The 22,103-nt window shown below is 40.0% G+C and overlaps 1 protein-coding gene across 1 annotated transcript in view; it reads right to left on the bottom strand.

Moving 5' to 3' along the window:
* Positions 1–22,103, bottom strand: part of adcy2a (adenylate cyclase 2a) — a 184,493-nt gene that overhangs the window by 91,423 nt on the left and 70,967 nt on the right. Inside the window, exon 3 of the mRNA XM_056474969.1 lies at positions 18,534–18,695. Coding sequence (XP_056330944.1) covers positions 18,534–18,695 — 162 coding nt within the window. The remainder of the gene's footprint in view (positions 1–18,533; positions 18,696–22,103) is intronic.

The raw sequence follows: 22,103 nt of genomic DNA, 5'->3' as shown, positions 1-22,103 counted from the left end.
TAATACCTTGTAGTATACGTTATTTTTACAACAGACACATTTTGAGTATTGTACCATAGTTGTAGAAAACAAGTAACTTGTTTAAATTTGTTGTTACGACAACAGCAACTATAGAAACCCCACGACTGATCAATTCAAGAACTTTACTAAGGTATGGTTAAAAAATACTACACTGTTTACGATGAAGGACTAGAGTATTAATGTTTCTATATATGGGATTGGTTGATTTGTGTATTTAATATTTGTAATCAAGATGTAGCTTCACAGTATATGTGAATACACTATATTGGTTTGTTTATTCAGCTACAGTTTTTCATTTATTTATTTAATTTGAGTGTGTTTATTAAAGTTTTAATTATTGTTCATATCAATTAAGTCCATCGCGGCATCGGAGGGCGAGCTGTTATGCTCAGATGTCAGACCGGGCTTGCTTGGTTCTGGAATCAGACATAATGTCTGTTCTTCTTGGCTGCTTCGGTAGTGCGGCTGGAAATTACTGACCAACTAGAGGGTTTGACGTGCGGGCTGATGTAAGAGTAATCTTCTAGCCCCCGTCCCCTTCTTCCCAGGGGCGCACAGCGAGCACACACTGGCATAGATTGTATTTTTTCTCCGACCCGTACAAGTGTGCTTCTGCCTTCACCTCCCTTGATGGCGAGGCGGCCAGTGGGTACAAAGCTACTCATCAGGTCGTGGACGCCGCCACCTGGAGGGGTAAGCTGAGACCCCCATTTAAGGTGGGTGGGTTATCTGTGTCTCTCACGGCCAGAGCCCACATAGCTGTGGGCCATGCCGCGTCTGCCCTGCACTACGGCCTCCTGGCTGTGCAGCACAGGGGCGGTGCGCAATGGAGCAGGTCGCTGAGAGCACTCTTCCCGTGGCTCCAAAATGCTCCACCGTCACAGCCCATTCCACTGGCTACTGAACACGCTGAGCCCCCCTGCGGGGAGTTGACTCCAGTCACAGGTCGCCGTTCAGTCTGGTAGTCGGATAGCAAAGACATTTCAATTGCCTGGAGCTGTTGTCATTGTTTTTCGCTCTCCGCCGGTCCCTACCGAAGCGGGAGGAGAAAGCACGTATTGGTTAGGATGGCCAGCACGGCTGCGAGAGTGTACATCAACCGTTTGGGTGGTGTGCGTAACCACAGCATGTCTCAGTTCAATCGCCATCTGCTCCTCTGTCTTGCGACTAAAAAGCTGTGCGCCGTACAAGCTCTCCGTGATGTCTGGTATGCCCATTTTGGTCTACCCACATACTGAGGTTCAGTGCCAGCTATGTGCAGTCCCCTGTTTTGGCAACGCCATACGCATTATTTACCATGGTGTGTTCCCCCTTTCAGTCTTCTCTACCCACTAACCAGCTTATCATACATAGCACTCCCCCTCATTAGGGCTAGTCCATATGCTCTACTATCATCAAGTCTCCCCTCTTGGATAGCAGGTGGTCTCTGCAGCATCATCCCCCCTTCAGGGACTGGCATGCTTCCCAATGTACTATAAATTCTAAATCGTAATTCTAAAAATCCCTAGTCTATATTAGCTAGGTAAAAGCACATTTACGACCCCGGATCTAAATTCTTTATTATTCCTATGTAATGGTAATTTTTTGGGCCTAGGGGACATTGAAAGGTTGCACGTTTGGTGATGTCAGTGCGCTCATGCTACACTTAGCAAACTGCACATCAGGAGCATGAAGGGCTTAGGTGCTGTGGCGTTTTCCATACAGTCTCCCATAGTCTGTTTACCAGACACATGTTGGACATGTGTCTCCACTGCCACAGCACCTGAGTCTCCAGCTGTTACCTGAGTGATCGGCTCTTCAGGAGGCAAATTTTAGTTAGCTGACTCCAACAGCTGACTGATATAGCACTGATAATGACTCATCAGGATCAGCTGTGGAGCCAAGCTCCGCCAATTCAATTGACATTTCATTGGCCCGTTTTCTAAAGCTGCGGTCACACTAGAGTTGGGAATTCTGTCGTACGGCGCTGCGAAAAGGGGCGGGATTAAACAAGATGATTAGACAAAGCCAGAAATTGCTCCATATTTTAAATTTCTGTACAGAGAGGTCATGTTTTAATTCAGTTCAGTTCACTAAGCTTGAACTTTGCACTGCAACAAACTGCGAAACTTAACGCATGACCCTGCGTTTCCGGTCTGACGCATTCGTGTGGTATGAATGGAAGTCTATGAGGAGAGAAGTCAAATCTTCAGAGTGATAGGTCATCTGAAGAACTCCCATAGTCTGTTTACCGGACACATGTCTCTGTTCAATATTACGGACGTAACCAGGACGTTTAGTGTTGCTGCAATGAGTTTGTGTAAGTGAAAGATTTTAAAAAAGGAAATGGAGAGGGTCAGCAGATTATTTGCAATTAGATTAAATGGGCATTCAATATCCATTCAGTTAGAAATCCATCAAGCCGTTCCTCATTTGCATTGCATTGCTGTCCTCCCTAGGTGCTACCATCATGATTACACACTAAAGTGCAAGAGTTGTCACTTGCAGAGCACCCCATGGGGAAACACAGAGCAATAATGAAATCTGACCTTGTTTTTCAGCCAGAGGTTCATATCTAATCAACTTACCCTGAGCTTTAATACTGAACATCACAACTGTAATACAATATAAACAAACTGTTATACTTATTCAGCATCTGAAGGCATCAAATAAAATAATTTTTTTCAAAAACATGAGATTTGAAAACAGTTAAGAGGTCACTAAAACAGATATTCTAGCATTCCTCCTTTGCCTGATTCAGATCTGTTAAAAATTAATTTGCGTTATGGACAAATAATGGTTACACTTTACAATAACAGTACATGAGGCTGTTTTAATAGGTAAACTAAACATTATTATGAATTAACAATGTGTTAATGCATGCACTAATCATGAACTAACTTTAACTACAACATGAGTGACATGAATTTATGTGTGAAAAATGGCTACCTTAATTACTTGATAGTACATGCTTGTTTGTTAATTAAGGTATTATTGACCACATTAGTTTATGCTTAATTTAACCATCATGAACTCATGATATGTTAATGTATATCTATATTATGACTTTACTTAGCGGTGCGCATCATCATTAACCCATTCTTAACTGCTCATGAACTCATTATGCACGTCCACTAGTGTGTTTACACTGAATTACAATAGAAAAGTGTTCTGTCATTTATAACAAGAACAGTTCAAACACAGGAGTTCATGGAGAGTTAATGATGAGTTAATGGTGATGTGCCGCTCCAAGTAAAGTCATGACAGAATTATACATTAACATATCACAAGTTTATGTTGGTTACATTTAGCCTAAGCTTAAATGTTAATTAATACATTAATTAACAGCATTACTAACAAGTAATTAAGATTAACGTTATTCATTCCTGAACTCTTGCGCCTTAATTTATTAAATCATTATAATGTTTAGTTTATATATTAATACATCTTTATTTATGTACTGTTACTGTAAAGTGTTACCCAAATAGTAAATGCTGTGTGGTTTAGTTTGGACTCATTTTGGAATTAATTTCTATTTTCACCCATATCACATTAAACACAGGAACCTTTGAAACAACAATACTACTACTACTAATACTACTACTACTAATAATGATAATAATAATAATAATGATAATAATAATAATAATAATAATAATAACAATAATAATAACAACAACAACAACACAACAAAGTTATCTTATTTTTAATGTATGAAACCTTAATCTACACCTTGGTATTACTATAAATAATAAAATACAATTAAATGGAAAAATAATAAATAATATAAATATTTTGTGTGGTTAATCAGCTATACTAATAGAGAAGACTCCTGATCCCGATCTGTTTTTACACTGCTGTGACGGTTGGGTTTAGGGTTGGGTAGATGTAGACATTAATAAAATACAAGTAATAGTAAAATTTAATAAATATCATAAATAATTTTTGTTAACTTCCACCCGCAGCTGATCTTTGACTGAATAAACATGTGGATAGATGATAACAGCCTTCTGAGCCTACCAGTAAGCGCAGAAGGCCCCTACTGGCACATATTTATCAGCTTATAACCACTAATAACACCCATTCAATTGAGCGATAACATTCGAATCAGCTGCCTCACAGCATGAGTAGTTAATGATGAGTTAATGGTGATGTGCCCCTCCAAGTAAAGTCATGGCATAATTATACATTAACATATCACAATTTCATGTTGGTTACATTTAGCCTAAGCTTAAATGTTAATTAAGATATTAATTAACAGCATGTACTAACAAGTAATTAAGATAGCCATTATTCATACATGAACTCTTATGACTCATGTTGTAGTTAACGTTAGTTTATGATTAGCATGCGTCTTAATTTATTAAATCATAATAAATTAATGTTTAGTTTATATATTGATACATCTTTATTTATGTATTGTTACTGTAAAATGTTCCCCAAATAAATGCTGTGTGGTTAGTTTTGACTCATTTTGGAATTAATTTCTAATTTCACCAATATGACGTTAAACGCAGTAACCTTTGATACAACAATACTAATACTACTACTACTACTACTACTACTACTACTACTAATAATAATATTAATAATAACAACAATACAGCAAAGTTATCTTTTCTCAATGTATGAAGGCTTAATCTACACCTTGGTATTACAGTTATTATTATTATTATTGGTAACCCTTTATTTTGATGGTCCATTTGTGTATTAGTAGGCTGTCTGCTAAATATCTGCTTATACTGCTCCTTCAACAGACATTTAACTGACTATAAGAAACTTTGCAAGTACATGTCAACTTACACTAACCCCAAGCCTAACCCCAATGAGAATAATGAGAATTAGTTATAACTTAAATTAAATAAACAGATCGTCAAAATAAAGTGTGACCTTATTTAAAATATTTTTAAAAGATCTTGGCTTGAACTTTTTCTTTAACTGTATTGTATTGTAACTGTATAGAACATTTTGAGTGATGTAAACTAAAACAATGGTCCCAACGCATTTCCTGTTTTACATTTTTAATGTCTATAGCTTCCGTAAATCCAAAAAGAGCCACATATTGATAATGTTATGATAGCGGTTTTACATTAAGTTATGATTGAATTGCCTCTTGATACAGTTATGAAATAGTTTGATAACAAACAGGAAATGTTCATGGGCCAATGACATTACCACATTGAAATAATCTATAGTATTAGTAGCACTTGATGTGAGTACTGTTTATATAAGATTAATTGCTTGTTCCCTTCCTCATTCACTTTGGATAAAAAATATCTGCTAAATGACTAAAGGTGAAGGTAAGTCATGTTTTCTCTAACTCTAAATTTCAAACACTCTGGTGCTCACACTGACACACTGTGCTCGGCACAGACTGATAAGCTGAGCTTTTGAACAAAACAGTGTCACAGTGTCATGATTGTTTGACAACAACATATTGATGTCAGTCAACATTAAGTGATTATTTGCATGAGACTTGTCATCGTAATGTGGAAATTATTTAAATGTTATTTCATTTTAGCCACACAGACATAAGTCTCAAGTTTCATCACATAATGGCTCTGTATAGAAACTTGGATTTGGACTATGTGTGTTCTGCATGGGGCAACACGGTGGCTCAGTGGTTAGCACTGTCACCTCACAGCAAGAAGGTTGCTGGTTCGAGTCCCAGCTGGGTAAGTTTGCATTTCTGTGTGGAGTTTGAATGCTCTCCCTGTGTTTGCTTGGGTTTCCTCTGGGTGCTCCTATTTCCCCTACAGTCCAAAGACACGCAAAGACATAAACTAAATTGGCCATAGTGTGTATGTGAGATTGTGTGGTTATTTCCCTGTACTGGGTTGCAGATGAAAGGGTTCATTCCGCTGTGGTGACCCCTGATGAATAAAGGGACTAAGCTGAAGGAAAATGAATGAATTAATAAATGTTTTGCATGTACAACAAGGATTGTTTTCAGTACACACATGTACTGAAAAGATTTCCTGTACTGAAAAAGGTCCATGTACACCCCTACCCTATATCTTTTCAGTTGTGCACATGTTCAAAGAGCAGCCTAAAGAATGTCATAATGTTGCTTGCAGTGCTCTCTGAGAGGAACAATACAATAAAACATAATAAAAAAAGGCATATGTGAATATGTTTCACTTATTTAACACATCAATAATATCATATTAATAACTGTAAATTGTCTAATGCAAACCTCAAACCTCCTCCTCCCTCAGGCCCGCAACTAACATCAAAAATAAGATGACATTTGGCCTGCCAAAACATATAATTTTGAACCTCTATCATTGTTGAGCAGTCTTGTCTAGCCACTTGTGGTGTTGACCTGCCACCTAGTAGACATTTAAAGGGTCACAAAACACATATATACATGTTTCACACTGCTAAAAACATTATTAGGACACATATATTTCAGAAAAAAAGTGAAAATTGGATGTTTTTGGATTATTTTGAGCAAATTCGCTCTTCCGGTTTGTTACTAATTTTTTAAGCTGCGTCACGCCGATTAGATCCTTGCATATAATCCAGCGTGGAGAGTGGATTTCTCTAACTGCGAGTACATCATGACATCTCTGAGTGTGCAGCATTAATTCATGAGAAAGACTTTCTTCAAACCAATCAGCGCGCTCTATTGTGAATGAGGTGCAACATCATTAATATGCATGATAGCTTCGAAGACTGTTTTTACCCGTTACAGTGTTCAGAGGGCAGAAAGACACCACATTTTGTTGCCAAAACAAGTGGAAGAACAAGAATTTGGAGACATGGGTCATCAGTGTTTTGTTTATAAATGTGCGGCCACGAAGGTTCCCCTTCGGATGGGGAACTCCAATGCTATGTGGAAACTTCCACTATGGGGATTTCGTCAGGAACCAATCATCTGAAAGAGTATAAAATCGGGCCAATGAAATGCCAATGAGTTGGCAGCGTCAGCGTGCACAGCTGGCGTCAATGACAATCAGTCATGCTATAAAGACGCAGCGAGTGCCATGCTCGACATCCTTTTCGCTTTCAGAGCCTTTCACGAGTTTCTGAGAGAATCACTGAGGGTTTCTCCAAGCTGTACTGCAAAGAGAGTTCAAGACGCAGTTCTCCCGGTCCAGAGCGTGTATACGCATTGGCAGACGGTCGAGCTGGGTTCTTCACCCTTGCCTGGCGTTCTTTGGGTTCGGTCCTCTAAGAGCGGCTGGTATAAGAAAACAAGTTTCCTAAAAGAGCAACACGGCCGAGCAGCGCGTCTTTTTAAAGATGTCGTTCCGGCCGTGCGTTTCTGGATGTGGTGGTTCCCTGTCCCCGGATGATGGGCATGAGTACTGTGTGGCATGTCTGGGGGTCCAGCATGTCAATGCGGTGCTCGCAGGCAGTCCATGCCGTCATTGCGACGTCATGTCTGTTGCGCAGCTAAGATCGCGGCTCGCCCTTGCAAAAGGGCGACCCACCCTTGTTGTCCCCCGCTCTGCGGTTGGCACTCGGGCAGATCTGAGGGTCACAGTAGGAGTAAATCCGCTGCCCTCGGGCTCGCGGACCTCCCACTCCTCAGTGCGCTCCATCCAAGCTTTGAGCGAAAGAAGCGCTCCATCCTCTGGGATGGTTGCCCTCTGGCTTGATGACACCGAGGACCAGATGTCCATCATTGCATCGGAGGGTGGGCTGTCACTATCCGACGGGGATCCGAACCCGCTCCCTCCCTCTGGGGTGGTGAGCGCAGTCACGGATCCAGAAGCGGATATGCTGGCCGTGCTTTCTCGGGCTGCTTTGGCAGTGGGGTTGGAGATGGTTTATCCCCCAGCTCCGCGGCCGGACCGACTAGATGGGTGCTACGTGGAGGATACTAAGAGGGCGAAGCCTTCTAGACCTCCCATCCCCTTCTTCCCGGAAGTGCACAGTAGGCTCACGCAGTCTTGGAGGGCACCTTTCTCTGCCCGATCTGCGTGCGCCTCCGCCCTCACCACTCTCGATGGTGGAGCAGCCAGGGGGTATGAGGCGATTCCTCAGATTGAGCGCGCCATTGCGGTCAATTTGTGTCCGCGTGGCGCCTCTTCCTGGTGGGGTCCGCCTCAGCTCCCATCCAAAGCATGCAGGTTATCTGCCTCCCTCGGAGCCAGAGCCTACAGAGCTGCGGGCCAGGCTGCTTCCGCCTTGCACGCTATGGCCACCTACCAGCGCACCAAGTCAGCGGCGTGTGCCCTGGGAGAGTCGATGGCCACACTAGTGGTCCAGGAACGCCACCTCTGGCTTAACCTGGCAGATATGCGAGAAGTTGTAAAAGTTCGCTTTCTTAACTCTGCCATATTCCAGGCTGGCCTGTTCGGCGACACAGTGGGAACGTAAGACCGCTCCCCCCGCCAAGCCATCCACCTCCGCTGCTCCTCGCCGAGGGCGCCCGCCTGCGGCTTCAAGATCTGCTACAGCGCTCCCGCCCATGCGTCCGGCCAAGCGGCCGCGCCGAGCATCCCGCAGGCAGCCAGCGCCCCCCGCCCCAGGGCGCCGTTAAGTCTGGTAAACGGACCGCGAAGCATCCCTGAGACGGGCCATCCGGAGAAGAGGGAACTTGCTCTTTCCCCGGCGGGGAGCCGGGCTCAACAAATAACATCAAAGGCGTTTTCCAACGCCACTCAAAACCCAATGAAAGAGCTTTTTTCTCCTTCCCCGGATGTGACAGCCCGAACACTGCCAGTCTGGGACGCTATGCCTTCCAGCTCGCAGGATTGGTGCATTTCGCTAAGGGATCATGGAGCGCGAGAGAACGGTCCCCTTTCTCTCCCACTCTCAGCCCCTCCTCTGGAGTTTGGGTGCGAGACGAGAGCGAGTCTCTCGTCTCCTGCTCTCCCGTGGGACCCCAGCGCTCCCCGGGCAAGCCCACTCACTCCACGCTGCCCCACCACTGGCACGTCAGCGATCGTGCGGGTGGGGCCACTTGCGAGTGCGCTGCCTGCCTGGTTAGCGTGGGCCAGCCCATCGCGGTGGCTCATCTGTACGATCAGACTCGGCTATTGGCATATCAACTGCCTGGAGCTGTTGGCAGTGTTTCTCGCCCTGCGCCGCTTTTTACAGGTGCTGAGGGGGCAACACGTGCTGGTCAGGATGGACAGCACGGCGACGGTAGCGTATATCAACCGTATGGGAGCACCCTCGCCCACATCTGTGGAACCTCCACGTGTGGTCCCTAGACGCGTCGAGGAAGACTTAGGTAACCTACCGTTGGCGGTGGTTAATACCATCACTCAGGCTAGAGCACCCTCTACGAGGCATGCCTATGCCCTGAAGTGGAGTCTATTCACTGAATGGTGCGCTTCTCGCCAAGAAGACACCCGATCTTGCCAGATCAGTGTTGTGCTTTCTTTCCTTCAGGACAGGTTGGAGCAGAGGCTGTCACCCTCCACACTGAAGGTTTACGTGGCCGCCATCTCCGCTCATCATGATGCGGTGGATGACGGCACCGTGGGGAGGCATAACCTCATCATCCGGTTCCTCAGAGGTGCGAGGTGGATGTTTCCTCCCCGACCCCTCTCATGCCCTCTTGGGAACTCGCGGTAGTGCTAACGAGCCTACGTGGGGATCCCTTCGAGCCACTTGACTCAGTATCCTTGAGATTTCTGTCCTTGAAGACAGCTCTGCTGGTCGCGTTGGCATCGATTAAGAGGGTTGGGGACCTGGAGGCATTTTCGGTCAGTGACTCGTGCCTAGAATTCGGGCCGGCCTACTCTCACGTTGTCCTGAGACCCCGGCCCGGCTGTGTGCCTAAGGTTCCTACCACACCGTTTAAGGATCAGGTAGTTAGCCTGCAACCGCTGCCCGCGGAGGAGGCAGACCCAGCCCTTTCATTGTTGTGTCCTGTTCTTGCTTTGCGAGTGTACGTGGACCGCACTCAGAGCTTTAGATCCTCTGACCAGCTCTTTGTCTGTTACGGTGGTCGGCAGAAAGGAAGTGCCGTATCTAAACAGAGGTTGGCCCACTGGATAGTGGATGCCATCTCCCTCGCTTATCAGAGCCAGGGTGAGCCGTGTCCCCCGGGGGTGAGAGCGCACTCCACTCGGAGCATTGCATCCTCCTGGGCGTTAGCACGCGGCGCCTCTTTGACAGACATTTGTAGAGCTGCGGGTTGGGTGATACCCAATACATTCGCAAGGTTTTACAATCTGCGAGTGGAGCCGGTTTCCTCAAGGGTATTAGGTAACCCTTGGTGATTGAGGAAACGATTCGGTTGAGGTGTCGAAATACGCTTGCGGCGCCACTCTCCCTAACCCGAAGATACGTGCGCTTTTTCAGCTTTGTCAGTTCTGTTCCCCATTCTGGCGAACCCTGCAAAGTTCCTCCGAGGCCCCCAGCATCTGACTCAGCGGAGGAGTCAGGTGTTGGCCCGTTACGTTGTTGGCATGCCCGCTGGTCAGCCCACGTTCTGGGTATAGGTGCCTGCTAAGCATGATCCCCGCTGGCGATCCCATACGCTCACTCAGACTTGTGTCTTTCCTCCCCGCTAACCATTCTTATGCAAGGACTCCTCATCTCTGGGCTAGTCTATAGGTTGTAACCAGGTCTCCCCTCTGGGTAGCAGGTGAACTCCGCAGAATCCTCCCTATTGGGACTGAACGCTTTCCCAACGTACTGTCGTATTAAACCTATTTCTACTGGGTTAGAGCGACTCCCCGAAAAATATAACTGTTCCTGAACTAGTAAGTAGGGTAAGTAAGGGCCAGGGGACACGTTGGAAGACTGTGTCTCGGGGCGTTGTAGGTGCGCTCACTCTTCGGCATGGCACATCCTTCCTCAGGGGCGCAGTAGGGTTCTTTCGTTGTGGCGTTTCGTTGTGGCGATGATTGGTTTCTGACGAAATCCCCATAGTGGAAGTTTCCACATAGCATTTCCGTTCCCCCCCTCAGGGAACGAAGGGTTACTTTAGTAACCGTAGCGTTTTGTTTTCATTTCCCCGCTATGAGAGCGCAGCTGGACTCACAAAAAACTCAGAGTTTTTTTTCTTCTCCCATTTGTGTTTCGTGGCCCTTTAAAGTACTACATTCAGATTAGTTTTACTTTCATTTTCTCTAAGTGCACGGTCCAGAGTAACACACATGCATTTTAATTCTGTGGCTGATTTAATCGTAAAAATGTATGTCCGTAAGTGCTATACTTTTACTAAAGCTCTATTTTTGTAAATATTCAAGGGTTGTTTGATTATCATCAGTGTTATACCACTTGTATTTTGTTGTACAAACACTTCTTCATGGCTGACATGTTATGCTGGTGGTGTAACAAATATGATAATTTTGCTAATATTCAATTCAAATGGTCTCATTTATTAGATTTTCCTCATATGCTTATTAAGATCTGCATAAAAACTGTAATTAGTAAATATACAAAAAATGTACATTAGTAAAAATGTACTGCTAGTTGATTTGAACTTTATAAAGTAAATGTGAATATGTACATACTTTTCCCCTTTGTTGTAGTTTTAGAAAAAAGAAAGATATTGAGAAGAACAATTGCCAGCAAAGTCATTTAAATTACTCAAACTGCTTTCTGCTGTTCTTATGCTATTGGGACAATACAATTGGTTGGGACAGAATAATAATAATTATGCCTATTATTTGTAGTATTTTTCACAGCAATTTAAAGTCCCTCCTTTAATATGTACAACAAGAAACAAAAAGCTAGATTTTTGACTGCATGTACTATGTGGAAGAATGACTTAAGTGTGTCTAATGCTCGGCCATACACACAACAACCACAGATACATTTCAACAGCTGAAGTGTAACACGATAAACGTGCTGATTTGCATAATCACTTGTGACAGGTAATACTTGAAATATAAGCATTATATCTGTTGTCCTAAGATGCATAAATTATGTCAGGTTTCCAATTTTTTCTTGTGCTTGAATGTTAAAACGGACCTCCTATGAATTGTCAGTCATTGAAATGGCCCACCGCCAATTTGAGTTTGAGACCCCTGGTCTAATACGTAAAAAAAAAAAAACTAAGAAACAAGTGTAGCCTGTTTTTATAACCAAAAATTTTTTAAAACTTGATTATATTGAAGGATTATTTTATTCTTATCTTTACGACCAAAATGACTTTTTTGTATTTTGAGTTGTTTCAGGTATAGTTCACATATCAGATATCGCATGTTTTGCACAGTCAAATAGAGAGGAACACACATGTGGTCAACCAATCAGCTTTGTAGGGATAGATTTTACTTCGACTTAAATGTGCCATGTAATAAAACAACAAAAACTCTGTAATCTGAAGGAAAAAGGCCCAGGTTAGACTTTGGCACACGCTTGCCCTCTTTCCTGAACTTTTCTTTCCCTACTGATTTATACTCAAGTGTGTCTGGTAAATATTTGTTCAATATTTTTAATAACTTTTGATTAAATCCCAACTGATGAGTAAATTTTTAAGTCACTGGTTAACTTTAACAAAAGAACCATTCATTGCTTTCATAGGGTATTTAAAGAAAAGGACGAAATGTCTCAGGATCGAAAGTCTGTATCCAGACCGGCTTGTAGTGAAGAGCTCTCAAGCTCAACACTGTATAATTTGGACTTCCATCTATACTTTTAGATTTATCTTTGAGTAATTGATGTGCATTTACTTCTGAATCGTTTTTTATTGTTGGATTCTGTTGGTGGCATGACACACTTTTGTCTGGAAAATAATTGTTAACTTTTTTGATTAATTCCGGAGTCTCCCGAATTCATTGTATCCAGTATAGTATATGAGCTAACTCTATTTTGTGACAAGATTTTATAGATTTTTAAGGCGCATTTGACTGTACAGAGCAGGAGGCACAGCAGCATGAAGACCTTTAAATAGTTTAATCACTGATATTAGCAAGCTGAATGGAAATGACTAAATTAACTACTCTTTTAGTACAAGTGAGCAGGAGGCAACTGGACTAATTGGGTTAACCCTGTTTTCTCTGACTAACTTCAGAATGTTGAGATAGCGTCCGTGAGAAGAAACTCATGGAACTCAAAGCGGTGTTTGGTCCCTAATGAATGTACAATTAAGAATATAAGACCCAAGAAAATATCGAAATCTAAATTATATCACAACTAATAATATTATCAGCGAAAAACAAAAACAGTAAAACTGGAATAGTCAACATTGGAGTCAGAATGAACTCGGAGTAGAAAACAAATATAAATAAATTCTGATAAGTAACACGACTCTTTTCGGAAGTGATAGAAAAGGCTTACACACATTTAACCTTTGGCCATTCATGATATTCCAGCCATACAGCTTAATGTTTTGTAATGTACGTTCTAATTATAACAATAGACTTGGAAAATGGAAAGCGATCAAACACTGCAGCTCTATGGCACTGTCAAAAAACATACCAGAATCAACATAACATCATTATTGCAAAACTATTTATATTCACATATTTTGCATTAGCCTAGGTTGCAGTGTGATAATTTTTTTTTATTATTATAATTTTAGAACTCTTGTCAGTTTAATTGAGACTGATATCCTCTTAGTAATTAGCATGAATTATCTATCGATGTAAATTCCATTTAACACCAAGGCAATGTTTGCAGGGGAATCAAACAATGCAGTTAAAAGTTGTTGTGGTCACAGTAGTCTTGACTGCTGTAGACATTTCTATATAGTACATCAAGCAGATAAAGTTATTATTGCTAACATAGCAGGTTCATCAAAAAATCCACTGGCATTTGAAGAAAATGATCTGATGTTTAAAGGAACACACCCCTTTTTTCCGTAAATATGCAGTGGCCGAGAGAGCTTAATGTGCTTCAATTTAAGAAAACACATGCAATTACAAAATCTGCACCCGTTTGACAGCACACGTTGCAAATCCTTACTTGCATATACATTAAAAAAACACGCTGCATTTTCCTACAACTCGAAAATGTTACGAAACAAATTACGAAAATGCCTGCATTTTCGCACAACACTTGTAAAAAGAACAGAACATATTGTAAATGTTTGGAAAATTTGAAGGACACTGCTGTGCCATGACTATTACTGTTTCTCAATTCCAAAAACACAGAGAACAGATTTGTGTTCTTGTAGAGATTGGTCTTGCCAGGTTACCTCTGAAGAATGCGGGTGACCATAACAACAGAGAACGCGTCCTGTGAGAAATGAGATGCTGTGTTCTTCCTGATGATCACATGACCTTCACGTATTTTTAACAGAAAATTATTTCAACATTGCAGCCTTTATACAACAATTTATTATTTTTACCCTTTTCAATATATAAATATAACATGCACAAAAACCCCAATACACTCAGCAAATAAACAACTTAATGTGTTTATGCCTTTATTACATTTTTATTTTAAAGTTTACATTCACCGTTTTCTTTAGTGAAACTCCTGAGATAAATAAGTTATATATCTGAACTTTAATAATAGACAGGTATAGAATGCTGCACTTTCCACCTTCTTTATACGGCCCCAATCACCTTTGATTGAGTGAGTTTTGTGCTCAAGTCTGCATCCTTGATATCAAGAACACATCTGGGGATACTCTTCCCGAGGCCCTCAGACTATGCAGAGTCACTGATTCGATCCATGACCAACGACGAGATGATCCCAAGGTTTCCATATCCTGGACCAGGCCGTATCCTGAGCAGCTACTGTGGTGGTCATGGAGGAGTGGAGAACATGAGACTGATTCCTGTGACGCTCCAGGGACAGACGAGTCTTCGCTGAGGCCAGCTTCCAGCCTCCGCCGCTGAGACTGCGTCTCTGCACAAGACGTTTGGCCAGTGGAGAAATTAAAATGGTCGTGCCCAACTCAGTCTGGTTTCTCTCAAGGTTTTTTTTCTTCACTTCTTCACTTTAATCACTTAGTGAAGTTTTTTTTCACTCTCCGCTGTCGCCACTAGCTTGCATGGTCCGGGATCTGTAGAGCTGCGCATCGTTGGATTTGCTCTTCAATGTTTGGACTCTCAGTAGTGATTTTAAACCACACTGAACTGAGCTAAACTGAACTGTACACTGTTCCAATTTACTATGACCTTTTATGTGAAGCTGCTTTGACACAATCTACATTGTAAAAGCGCTATACAAATGAAGGTGAATTGAATTGAATTGAATCTGGCAACTTTCATGCGTCCTCCGTACTAACAGCCCGTGCACACCGGGATGCTTTTTGCTCGTGTTTTCTGTTGATGTTTAACACCTAGTGACCAAATAAAGGGCGCCAGTATGATCGTGCACACCAACCCGCAAAACGGCAGTCGTACAATAGTAATTTTTTTAAGAAACACCTCATGCTCGTTATAATACTTTCTCCACCAATCAGTTTAGCACTTTAGTTCATGTGCACAGAGCTGCTGAAGTTACAGTAAACAGCACTTGGAGGCGTTTAAGCGCAAAACTGTCAATGCGAGCGCACATTGAAGAAGTGGAGCTGCTTATTGCACTGGTGAACATTAATCATTTCTTCATCGCTAGAGCTGAAGCTGCTACTTGAACCATCCATAACAACAAGTGTGTCAACTTTCTGTCTTCCTCTTCTGTGTTACAAGCAGGTGTCAGAAGCTTAAAGTTGTGTAGCGCCATCTAACATCAAGGAGTGATTTTGCATACTCTTCTGCTCGACGCCAGTGAAAATCGCTTGGGTTTGAATCCGGAGAAACATCTTGAAAAACGCTGACGATAAACACAAACGAAAAGCGTCCCGGTGTGTACGAGCCTTAACGGTCTTGAGTTTTGGAACTGAACTTTGATGGTTGATGATGACATAACACGAGAACACAAAGATGCAAGAATGCTGAAGAATGCATAATAAGAAACAGCCGTCACATTTTATGGTCCCCTTTATGGAAACATGGAAATATTTCCATTGTGTTCCGTGCCATTTGAACATGTTTTGACACAATGCAGGTGTTTTCAGAATTTGTTTGCATTGTGAGAAAATGCAGTGCATTCTATTAATTTGTTTGCATTGTGAGAAAGCGCAGCACATTTTTTATGTGTATTTGCAAATTCATAATTTGCTGTTTTTAGTAATTGTATGTGTTTTCTCAAAATGCAGCACATTAAGCTCTCTTGGCCACTGTATTCACCTTATTCTTCTTGTATGAGAAGGCGCAACCATTTCTCCAATCTTTTTGGCTCAAGACTCCCGGTCTCATTCACTTCCATTCATTTTTAGACGCAAACTAATATTTTTTTATTATATTTCTCTACTTTGTCCGCATAACATCCACATACTTGTTTGTAGAGCAAGTAGGTTTACCATTTTCTGCTGTTTATTATTCCTAGTCATTTCTTCAATAAGGAGCTGAATCGGAAGCTCTAAAACAAGCACAAAAACAAGCGCACTTCCGCATTGAAAAATGAGGCCAATAAATAGACAAATTTTACAAATCACCTAGATCTCAACTCTACAAATCACCTAGAGTTGCGATCAAGTGTGCTGCACACCTTCTTTAGATTGACGCTCCTGGCTGTTAGATCGCCTGCTGGGGTAAAATGTTGGCTGCAATGAAATGTTCCAAAAGATGGTTTTGGTCATTTAAGGCACTGGTTATCAAGCTGAAATACATTCCGATGTACCTTTTTCTAAAAAATATGTTTTTAGCCAATAATTTAACACTATAAAATTGGGCGTGTAATCATGATTGATTACATGACTGCTAAATGAGATTTACCATTTTTAAAATCCATTTAGCTGAGAGAGCACTTTTAGTTTAGCACAGCATAGTATCGAATCAGATTTGACCAGTAGAATCTTTCTTAAAAATTTCATGAAGAAGTTCTGATTATTATTATTAAAAGCTTGACTCTTCTGTAGATATATAGTGTACTAGGATTAACAGAAAATGAAAAGTTGATATATTCTAGGAACTAGATATATTATCTTTAGATATATGTACGTTCTTAGATATATGTCTAAGAACTATACTCTCATTCCAGTGTAATAATCAAGGAACTTTGCTGTCGCACAATGGCTGGAGCAGGCACAATGATATTGCGCATAACTGTGTAACAAAATTAAACAATAAGTTTCTTGATCATTATGCCAGAGTAACTCTTTTTTTTTTTTTTTTTTTGAGTAAGATGCTAATTGTCAAGTCCAATTCAATGAACACACAACTGGGGAGCTGTAAAATGAGCCTATTGAGTAGAGTGTTCCTTAATGGAATAAAGTCGCAGTGACAGTCAAAAGAATTATTGGAGATTCACAACTGTTGACTTTGTTCTCTCTCACCAGGCTTGTTTGTGTATATGATGTGAAATGAAAAATCAGGCATTTGGACCAAACCGCGTTGTGTTTTTACTACTTATAATAATTATTAAACTCTTTCGCACGTGTTAATATATATAGTCCAACTGACCCTGTTGCATTATTTTTTTTTTCTGTAACTGTTACTACTCTATTGCATTCCAAAGTCCCCATGGCGACGCATCAAGGTTGACCCACCAGCTTCAATTATCTATTTTGTTTCTTTTTTTGCCCTTTTCTGTTGATATTGACAAATGTTCTAATTATATTGTGAAGTTCCTGATACTCTGATTGCCAAATATGTGATACATATTTTGTCTTTTAAACAGCTTAATAAGGATTGTATTATTTGTTATATGACAGGTAATGAGCGACGTCATTGTTACTAGAAGGGATATAGCTGTGATCAGAGGTTAACAAGAAGTCTTTATTTAATTTATTAAATTATTAATCATTGTATTTTAATGACGTCTACCCCTACCTCAACCCTAAACCCAATCCTAATGCTAATGTAAAAATATTATTTGCTGTACAGTGTCACAAACATGGTGCTATATTGACATGCGTATCCTTAGCCATATCCTCAGCCTCCCCTGCAGCGTGGTGATACTTCTTGTTAACCTCCAATCTCAGCTGTATTCCTTTTAGGAACAGAGAGAGATCCGAGCTGTTGGATTATCATCATGTTTATTCATAATTTTCTTCCGAAATACATAAAGGTAAGAAACTATTTATCTGGAAGAGGAGTAGAGAACATATTCTAGTAACATAAACAGTGTTTATCTTACACGAACAAAGCACATTGTTCCGTAATATTGAACAAATAACTATTATTGCTTATTGATGTGCTATTAAAACTTAAATGGTGTGTTTTGCTTGTAGTTATGTCTATTTGAATGTCTGAAACCTAAAATAAAAATGTCATTTGTTTGAAATAAATTGTGATTTATAACAAGCACGGCGCACCTTTCTGTGCCTCAGCATGTGCCGTCAGATTTGAATTTTCTCTGAATGCTCTAATCACACCGGTGTGATCCTTAGGGACCAACCAAAGCTGATCACACCGGTGTGATTGTATGCATGTGCCACCTATCAAATATATTATCAGCACACCCAGAAAAACAAGAACATGTAGCTTTTTAAAAGTAAATTCTCAATAAAATTGTAATTTGAGTCATTTCTCAATAATTTATCAAATGCACTCAGATAAACACACAAACACAAGTAAAAAGCAATGGTCTTAACAGAAAAAACAAACTTCAGCAGTTGGCTCACAGGGTAAAGCTCACAGCTCTTGGCACACACATAGCAAGGCAGACGGAACACTGACCTGCCATACCAGGGGCTCCACATGACTGACTGTAGAGGAAAGGCAGACACTGAGGACAACAGTATGAGAGGATGCAGTGAGCACGCTGGCTATGATGGCATCCCTCATGGAAAAGGGAAGCATGGTGTATACCACAAAGATGATGAACAAGAAGAAAGACACCTGGAATCAGAGCAAGCAGAAGATGGAGGAGTAAAACATTCTTTCTGTTGCAATTGGTCAACCAATGTTAATTGTTTGACAAAAAAATTCCTGTCGTTTTTATCAGGACAGCTTAGTGCCACTGGTTCTGTTCTGTTGAAAATATTTTTACTCTCCAGTTTCCTTTGTTCTAGTTTCCCACCAGCCAGTTTGTCATGACAATTAATTATTTCACAGTTGATGGCATTTGAACATTTGATTTAATCTTCCTTGTATATAAAAGTCCCTTTGTTGTCTGAATCCTCATTACCATGTTTGTGCTTCGCTGCTCCAGTAAAGTGTGCTTCTTGTGACTTTATTTTAAATATTTATAATGATTATTACGATGAATAAATATGTAGCAGGATTTTTTATATAATCACTGCCCCTCAAAATGACCACACAAAAGATTTTTTGAGCTAGCTTTTTACACAATCTCATAACTTTTTGATTTAGTGGCTATACTTTGTATTAATTTGTACAATCTCATTTGTACTTTTTTATGATTTGCTCATCCCCCAATGACAGGTAGGTTTAGGGGTGGGGTTTGTGAGCATGCTTTCTATTAAAAATTGGTTTTCATATGAATGACTTCATATGAATTTGTACGAATTGTCGACTTTTTTTGACAATACATAAAATAGTTACAATTCCTTGTAAGATAGTGCTGGATCATCTATTTAATTTTTAAAATGACTGTTTATGTAACTCTCTTAGTGCCAGTAAACATTTTTTAAAAATCCTTATTAAGACCCCTGCAAAGAATTGTAAACTTAATAGTGCTTTATTGGCTCAAATTTGACATGAATAATATAATGCAATTCATTTTTACAATTACATTAACTTCAAAGTTAAAAATTAGGTTTAGAAAAAAACCACATATTTAGCACACACAAATGTGTTGTGAGGTGTATAAATAAAACAACTTCAGAAAATGTATGCATTTTCAATATAGGGAAAAAATATTAAAAACGTATGCACTTTTGTTGCATTTGTTTGTTTTTGTTGCATTTTTTTAAAGCTACTTCAGAGTTATCTGTTGGCTTTTAGAGAAAAGACAAACAAACAATAAATAAATAAACAAATAACACAGAGTAAATTAAACAGAAGAATAACATAAATATTATATTGCTTATATCTAGGCCCACACGGAATCTCCGCATGCAGAATTCCGCAGATTTTTAGCCCATCATTAATTCTGTTTATTTACTTGTGTAAATGTGTGTAAATCTATATTTATTCAGTTTTTAAATTAATTACAGTAATAATATTGACTAATATGAAAAAATATGTTCATCTGATTTATGTACAATGCAGTTTGTACAGTCATATTTTCTGTATTTTAGTAGATATATTATATGAGAGACTCGCTTTGTTTACCAAATAAAGTGAATCTAATTGGATTTGCATTTTAAACATTAAATAAAAGTTAAAAAGATAATATTTTTTATTTCACATATTAAGGTTTTTTTTATCAAAATTCTCAGCAGAAATAGCAAAAAACGTCTGCAAATTCTGTCTGGCCCTATTATGACACACAGTATATAGTAAACTGTATATAAAACTTGTCAATTTTGTAGATTCTGTAAAGGAAGTATAAACCTATTAGAATGATTACTTAATGATGTAACCAATGATAATTGTATGACATTATGTAAAAAAATTGGTCACACTTTATTTTGATGGTCCGTTTGTTGAATTTAAGTTACATTACATCTACATGCCAACTAATTGTCATTAGATTATAAGTAGACTCTTAGGTTGGGGTTAGGGTTAGTGTAAGTTGACATGTACTTGCAAAGTTATAGTCAATTAAATGTCTCTTTAGCAGCAGTATCAACAGATCTTAAGCAGACAGTCTACTAATACTCAAATGGACCATCAAAATAAAGTATTACCACCAAATTTTTGGTAACACTTTTACACACTATGAATCATTTATTTGGCATTAAAGGGCACCTAGGTTAGCCCTTTTTTCAGATTTAATATAAGTCTTTTGTGTCTCCAGAAAATGTGTGTAAAGTTTCAGCTCAAAACACCCATCAGATTATTTATTATACCTTTTATTAAATTCCTATTTTTGCATTTTTTCACTGGGTGGTGGTTTGGGTGTACTGCTTCTTTAAGGCTAGTCCTCCCCACCCACCGTTTCTACGTGCCTTTCTGCGTGCCTTAATCTCCTCCCTCGGCAGCGTCAGACAACAGACAGACTTAAAGGAAGCAGATCTCACGTAGCGTTTGTGAGAAATACTACAGTAAGAACTTTACCAATTAGTATTTATTGTGCAGTTGCATGGCAGGGTCACACAAATTTCACGCGCGCACACACACACCTGAGCAGACACACACAGACAGAAAGAGCGCCCGTTTAGCTTTGCACTCTTTTTGCATGCAAATGTGACAGGATACAGGTTAATCTCCACTGCTGTATGGATATCTGTTATGTTAATGTACAAAATAAACCTGATTTAACGTCCACAAACCGGGACTGAAGCGTCTTCCTTTATAATTGTTCTGACACGTGGCTGTGCTGATGAAGTAAAGCTAAGCTAAATCGTTGTAATTCATTACACACGTACACTGTTTTAAAACATTTTAAACATGTGAAACTCACTCTTGATCACATTTGAGGATGATTGATGATTCTAACGAACTGAACACACCTTTTATTCCCGGTTGATTTGCGCACGTCTGGTCTTGTTTGTATGATTATACACGTGACTACCGGGACATGTTAATACCCGCAGCTGTCAATCAATTCGGTGGGCGGGGGGACCGCACTCCTACGTAAAGTTGCGGTCGGTCTGAAACCGCTCCAATTGGTCCACCGTTTTTATGTTGCTAAATTGAAAAAAAAGGACTGGGTGTGTTTATATCACTCCAATATGACGGTCTATACACCATACATGCACATATGTCTGTCCAAACAGCTTGAAAAGTAGATTTTTCACCATAGGTGCCCTTTAACAAATCGTTAATTTATTATCTTTTGAGAATTAACTCTACATTATTAGACAGTACTAAGCAGTTTATAACTACATCTACAAATGCTGTATTTGTGACTTATAAGCACATTTATAATGTTTTGTATTATAATGATTGTCTTTTCAATTTTAAAATGCAAAACTAAATGATTAATAAACTATTCAAATAAACATTCATTTATCTTGTTATTCAGGCATATAGTAATAGTTAACTTGTATGTAAATAAATTCTTTAATAAGTCAACTTCATCAAGTTTTGTGACCTAATCTAAAACTAATTTTAAATACCTTAAAATGTTGTATCATAATATATTGGTAAATTATTATATTGATGTTGTTTTTGTTTATTGATGATTTGTTTATCCGATTTTATTTAATTGCGGTTATTTCTAATTGTATTTTGAAA

Source organism: Danio aesculapii, chromosome 16, assembly GCF_903798145.1.
Source record: "Danio aesculapii chromosome 16, fDanAes4.1, whole genome shotgun sequence".
In the NCBI taxonomy this organism is placed as follows: Eukaryota; Metazoa; Chordata; class Actinopteri; order Cypriniformes; family Danionidae; genus Danio; species Danio aesculapii.
Note: the sequence above shows the minus strand (reverse complement) of the source record. Positions and strands in the feature narration are given on the sequence as shown.